General features: G+C 51.1%; 1 protein-coding gene across 1 annotated transcript; it reads left to right on the top strand.

Annotated features, from left to right (window-relative positions):
• Positions 1–5,360: 5,360 nt before the first annotated feature.
• On the top strand, positions 5,361–6,761 carry TP53RK (TP53 regulating kinase). The gene is made up of 2 exons (XM_057432134.1): positions 5,361–5,703; positions 6,144–6,761. Exons 1-2 carry the CDS (start codon positions 5,361–5,363, stop codon positions 6,620–6,622), a joined length of 822 nt encoding a protein of 273 aa, XP_057288117.1. The 3' UTR covers positions 6,623–6,761.

The raw sequence follows: 6,761 nt of genomic DNA on the forward strand, positions 1-6,761 counted from the left end.
GCTTGTAGTCGCCCTGCCCGCCCCCCGCCGGGGGGTGCGCGGCCCCGGAGCGCGGTGGGTGAGCCGGGCGGGCCGCGGGGCTGCTCCGTGCGGCCGCGGTTTGCCGGCGCAGGGGCCCAGGGTCGTGTGACCGGGGGGACAATTGCGAATTGGGATAGAAGGGAGGATGTGGCGGGGTACGGCTCCGGGCGCTGGACTGACAGCTCTGTCCCCAGGCTACCGCACTTGGGCCAGGAACAGGGATCTCCTCGCTGACCGCAGACCCCCTCTACTGCAGAGCTTCACCCTTCTAGGTTAGAAAGTCTCTGGAAAGCTCACAAGAGATTGACAGCTTATGATCGTTCTTAGGTAGCTCGGCTGGAAAGCCAACGAAAGCCTGATAGGAAATGAGGAACCATTTCAAAGCTAAAAAGAGAGCAGTATGACTGAGTCTGCACTCTCAACTTTCTCCACGGTCCCTCCAGTTTATCTCCTTCCCTTTGAACCGTGCTTCAGTAGGGGAAGCTTTTCAGCATTCAACTTCCCTTGCAATTAACATTCTCTTTCTGCTGAGTGGAACAGAAACCTTTCAGCTGCATAAAAGACACTGGGACATGCACTTGGAAACAAAGATTTTTTTTCTGAGACTGAGCTTAAAGTTATAAATCGCAAAGTCCAGTTTGCAAAACACAGATTTTGCAGAACTAGAGAGGCCTAGAAGTGCTTTCAAAACTCTTTAACACAATGCAGACATTCTCCCTGGGTCGTCTTCATGCAAACTGCAGTTGTATGCATGATGTTCAGATTGCTGTAACTTAGTTGGTGTGGGGACCAGCGCAGGGAAGATGTGCTATCCCCGGCCTGGGGTGGGCTTGCACCCAGAGCCATGCAACAGGGACTGCCAAGTAGAAGACAGGCTGAGAGAGCTGGGGTTATTCAGCCTGAAGAAGAGAAAGCTCCAGGAGACGTTAGAGCAGGTTCCAGTGCCTAAAGGGAATGACAAGAAACCTGAAGAGGGACTTTTTATAAAGGCAGGGACAGGACAAGGAGGAATGGCTTTAGGTTGACAGAGGGGAGTCTGAGATGAGCTCTGAGGCAGAAGCTCTTCCCTGTGAGGGTGCTGAGGCACTGGCACAGGGTGCCCAGAGAAGCTGTGGCTACCCCATCCCTGGCAGTGTTCAAGGCCAGGTTGGACACAGGGGCTTGGAGCAAGCTGCTCTAGCGGAAGGTGTCCCTGCCCATGGCAGGGGTTAGAACTGGGTGAGCTTTAAGGTCCCTTCCAACCCAAACCAGGCTGGGATCCTATGATTCTAATCACAGTTATAACAACACAAGCTCCAGCCCAATGTTCTGTAGAGCCTGCGGTGGTAAAGCTTTTTGCTACACTACAGCTTGAGTTGTGGAAGTCTCTGCAGACCAGTGGTGCCAACTGTCTTTGCTCTGACTCATATTTTTGGGACGCTTGAGATGGGCAACACCAAATCATGCATATCCTTTCAGCTTTAGTCTGTTGGATATCTGGCCTGCAACACAGGCAGCAGTTGATCAAAGGATTTGGTTTTGCTCCTTCTCAAATTCATAGTGAATATAGAAGATGTTTCAAATCATCTACCTGGTTTATAGATTAAATAAATGCTTCTCATTCATACACTCTAATTTCAATGGAAATAAATTATGTAAAAATACCTCTTCTAAAACTTATTATCTGATGCAAGAGACAGCTGCACAGGGATCACACACTCGGTGAAAGAATGGCTTCAAACATGAACACCAGCCCCCAGAAACCAATGGTGTTAATGGAAAAAGCTTTTCAATAGGATTTGCAATTCAGATGAAAGTAATTTAAATAGCTCTGAAATCACAACCAGTTCTGATGACACTTGGAGAAATGACTGCAATTTTCTCTCTTCCCAAGACTCTGCATATGGGGCCAGTTCATGATGGGCAGCCAACTCTACAGCTTTGTGCCTGGGCTAATGTTCCACATTTTGGGAACATGAGGATGCTGAGGATGCAGCGTGGTTTTGCCTGTGATCTCTGGCCCCCACAGCTACTCCCCAGAGCTCAAGCCCAGGCATTTTGGGTGAGCTGTGTTGCGAACTGCAGGAGATGTCACCCATGCATGGTTTCCCATGGGACCTACAGTCCAAAGGAGCCACTGGGCAAACCCACCCTTGGCTACATGATCTGCAATTTACCTGAACAATTCCTTCCTTCTCCAGTGCCACCCCACCATTTTCTGCAGGCTTCCTGTTCTCTGGCAGGACAATAAATATTATCAGCCCAGACAGCACGGAAGCAATGTCCTGGGGAGTATAGGTAGAGCTTTATGGTATGTTTACAAAAGGTGGTCAAAGAAATGACATCAGTATGTACAGAAATACGGCTGCTGCGCCAATACTGTGTGTGGCTGGAGGTTATGGTCCTCTGAAAAGGAAGATGAAGACCTGCTCTAATGTACAGCTGGGATAATGGGGTGTGTGTGTGAGAAAAACCTTCCTTTGTGGTTTCTAAAGTACATCTTTCTTATCGTACCATTTGTAGTTATTGGGTGTTCTGGGCCTGTTGAAGTCAGTAGTTTTGTCCCTAAGCTCCGCATGACAAGAGGTTGGATCCACCAGGACTGGCTCATGCTTTGTGTTTGCCAGCTTGTTTCTAGCCTTGCTCCCTCCTGTGATGCTTTCCTCCCGCTCTCAAGGCTGGGTGTCTCAGCAGTGTCATTGCCCCATCTGACCCTTATCTAGCTCTTGGCCGCTGGACAGGCTGGTGTGAGGGCAGGTTCCTGCTTCTCAGAGAACAATACATCCCCAGGACTGAGCCGCAGGAACATGGTTCCTGAAGAGCTTGGTGTTTGGAACAGCAGCCTGTGTTGGTAACACAACCCGGCTGTGATTACTGAAAGTGTTTTTCTCTGCCTCTGGGCTGGAGCAGCTGAAAGAGACTTAAAATCACAATTTAAAATATAAAAGCAAAAGCAGAAAGAAATCCATCCTGGAAAAAGGAATACACCGGTTCAGCAGTGCCATGCACCTGCATTTATCGAATGCTCATTTACAGACCAGTGAGCTGTCTCTTTAGGATGCCAGGCTGTGCATGTTTCCTTCTATGTTATCCCAGTCCTGGAGGGGGGTCTGTGGCTGCTCAGTACTGGTGGTTGCCCCAGGGGTCCTGCACATTTTAGGGATGCCTCCAGCATGGCAGCCTGCACAACCCAGGGTACTCCCCTGCACCCCTGCACCCTTCTGTTTGGCATCCGGTCCTTATCTGTAGCATCCTCTTGCTGGCCAAGATCCGTAATTCTGAGCCGTGAATTCACACGCAGGAGGGTTTATCCCTGTGCCCACACTCTGCAGGTTGAGAACACAACCTCAGAGCCAACAAGTGCCTTAGCTGGGTGCAAGGAGCCACCTGAGCCCTGATGCAGCCCAAATTCAACCCTTTTCCAGTGTGTCCAGCTCTGAGGATGGCAGCCTCCATCCCTAAATAAGCTGTGGGGTGAAGGGGGAGCTGCAGCCTGCCTGATGCTGAGGGATCAGCAGGACAGAATGGAGGAACCCATGGGATCTGCCTTGGTTTCCATTAGCTTGGTTTGCTGCGCTGCAGTTTTTTTACTCATGTTGTTTGTAAAAGGAGAGTTTCTGAATGCTCATCAGCAGGAGAACAAAGCTACATAACTAAACAGTTCAGCAGAGTCTGTGGCTAAAGTGCAGTTCTCTGGAGTGATCAATATTCCAATAAAAATACTGGGGGATACCATAAATATTGTAAGTGGCTCTAGATGGTTTCCAAGGGCTATGTCAGTTGTTTATTGCATTCAAAGAGAAGAGAATGAGTAAAATCACAGGGAAGATCAAATTTGAAAAATAAAATAATAGGAAAAATAAAGCAAAAATATTTTCTTTCCTATTTTGAAAGCTCTGAGGGTGTTTTTGGCCAGCATGAAAGAAGACCATCTTATTTACCAGAACAACGAAGTGAGGGCATCTGTGTGCACTTGCCCACAGGCTATATATGTATGTCTGGGGGGTGTTCTGCCCTGATGCTTAGGCAAAATCTGCTCACAACACGAGGAAAACTTTGTTTATCTGACTGTTTGTGGCATTTGCAAATTCCAGACACAATGCCCAGGAATCTCTTTCCTTGGCCAAGCTACAGTTGTTTTCCCTGCCATAGGTGGGCAGAACTGTGGGATGCGTTACCTGTATCATTGAAAACTTGGGAAGGTTGTTTAAAAGTTGTAACTGAAGCAAGATAAATATTTGCCAGGCGTGATCCCACCATGCAATGACAAGTAAGCTGTATGGAATGTCTTAATAAAATAGAAATGTTCTGAAAAGGAAACAAATGTTGTGGATGAGAAAACAGGGACAAAATGGACTTGCGGCACCTCCAAAGCCAACAATTGAAAACCTATTTACGTGGACTGGGCTAAAGCCTCTTGTATCTTCTGAGGATTATAAATCGCAGTACATGCAGATTGCCCAGTAGAGTAGTGGGGTTTCAGGGAGCCATAAAAAGTCCAAATTGTGGTCCCAATATGATGAGATAATGTCCATCTTTTACTAACATGGAGATGTGGGGCTTGGATGCTTAAGGAAGGGGGAGTCACCCGACTCACTGCAAGTGACCTGTGCCATTACCTGCGACAGAAGCTTTGGTGCTGCCCAGTGCGGGAACCTAAGGTGACACCATGCCCTGCTGCAGGCTTGTGATCTCTTGTAGCCTACAGGAAACCTTCTCCCCAGCCACGAACTGGGCAGTTCTAGTGGATCTGCACAGCCTCCAGTAAAGGCTTTTGGCACATGAAGCACCAGGAGCCAGTGGTGGAGCCCTGGTGGTGGGGATGACGTGCTGCTGATGCCCCAGTGATGGTTTCCATGGTGATGCCATGATGGTGATGTCCTGGCGGTGGTGTCCTGGTGGTGATGCGTGGGGGTGACAGCCTGGCAGGTGGCTCTGAGGTGGTGCTGTAAGCACCTCAGGGAGACCACAACAGCCCAGCTGCCACCTTGGGAAGATGCACACCCAGCAGCTCTCTTGCAGACCCTGGGGCAGGTCTCACGCTTGCGCTGGCAGAAACACAAGAAACCCCAGCGGGGGAAGGCTCAGGCACAAATCCACCATCCTGCAGTTTACTCCCTAGCCCCCAGCATGGCAGAGGGCAGCAGGACTTACAGGGGAAGCACAGAGAGGGGTTCTGGAAGAGGCAACGCTGAGGACAAGAACGAGGAGCTGGGGCCGCACAGAGCACTACAGCGAGGGCGCCGGCAGCGGTCCGGGCGGCGGCGGGTGGAGCTTGGGCAGTTCGTCTGTTTCCGGCAAGGGCTGCCGAAGATTGCCGAGGGGCGCCGGGCATGCGCCCTGCGCGAAGGGGCCTTGTCATGGCTGCCGCCTCAGCGGGCCCTGACGGTGTGCGCTCTGGCGAGGCCGCGGACCCCGCAATGGATGAGACCGGGAACGGGAACGCGAACGCGAACGGGGCCGCGGCCGCGGCCGCGGCCGCTGCAGTGGGCGAGCCTGAGGCCGAGGCGCCGCCGCTGCCGGGGCTGCAGCTGGTGCACCAGGGCGCCGAGGCGCGCGTTTACCGCGGGCTCTTCCTCGGGCGGGCGGCGGTGGCCAAGCTCCGCATCCCGAAGCGGTACCGGCACCCGGCGCTGGAGGAGCGGCTGAGCCGGCGGCGCATGGCGCAGGAGGCGCGGTCGCTGCTGCGGTGCCGGCGGGCAGGTGGGCCCTGGGGCGGCGGGGCCGGGGCGGTGTGAGGCGTGCGGCGAGGCTGCCGTGACGGGACGGGGATCCCTGGGGCCCCGGGGCCTGCGTCCTCACTGCTCTGCGCGGCGCTCAGAGCAAACAACAGACACTCGATGGCCTTCCTGCTTCAGGGTGCATTCGCATCCTGCTCTGCTTTTTCAGAGTGCCCCCCTAAAACACAGCTTGTCCTCAGCCAGAAAGCCCCTGTGTGTGGTGTGCCGGGGAGACTCGCCCCGGGAGGGGCTGATCCTGTCGCCAACTCGAGCTGCCAACCAGCTTTAAGGCTGAGGGTGGCTAAAAGTGTGCTCAGGACTTCAAGGCGTTTCAGCTTAAGGCGTGTATTGGTTGTGTTTTGTTGTTAAAGTTGGAAAATCCTGTAAGTTAACTCCTAGCATTTAATTTGTTCTTTTAAATAGGGATTTCAGCTCCAGTGGTCTACTTCGTGGATTATGTCACCAACTCCATATATCTTGAAGATATTGTAGGCTCAATTACTGTTCAAGATCATATTAATTCTGTACAGCGGAGTGAGAATGATACCAGCAGCCTGCTTACCTTAGCAGAGAAGATGGGTGAGGTGTTAGCGAGAATGCACGATGAAGATCTTATACATGGGGATCTTACAACTTCCAATATACTCCTGCGGCCACCTGTGGAGAAGCTGGACTTGGTGCTGATAGACTTTGGACTCAGTTTTATTTCAGGACTGCCAGAAGATAAAGGAGTTGATTTGTACGTGCTGGAAAAAGCCTTTCTTAGCACACATCCGGATACTGAAACCTTATTTCAAGCTCTACTAAAGAGCTATGCAGCTACATCAAAAAAATCTGGCCCTGTGGTCAAAAAGCTGGATGAAGTACGACTAAGGGGAAGGAAGAGATCTATGGTTGGATAGAAGAGAGTGGGTGTAGGGATGGAGAAGTGTTACTACTTAGGTTCTGCAGATATGGTTATTTATATTTCCAGCTGGTTTTATTTCAGAGATCACTATTTTGATAACTGTGTCTTGAAATAAATACATTTGAGTGTGTTTA

The sequence above is a fragment of the Pezoporus wallicus genome, unplaced genomic scaffold, assembly GCF_028554395.1.
Source record: "Pezoporus wallicus isolate ANWC-B61680 ecotype Strahan unplaced genomic scaffold, APGP_CSIRO_Pwel_v1 contig_10810, whole genome shotgun sequence".
In the NCBI taxonomy this organism is placed as follows: Eukaryota; Metazoa; Chordata; class Aves; order Psittaciformes; family Psittacidae; genus Pezoporus; species Pezoporus wallicus.

Coding starts and splice junctions, on each gene's coding strand:
- TP53RK (XM_057432134.1), top strand. CDS start 5,361: ATGGCTGCCGCCTCAGCGGGCCCTGACGGTGTGCGCTCTGGCGAGGCC. Junction 5,704..6,143: donor GCTGCGGTGCCGGCGGGCAG/GTGGGCCCTGGG, acceptor TCTTTTAAATAG/GGATTTCAGCTCCAGTGGTC.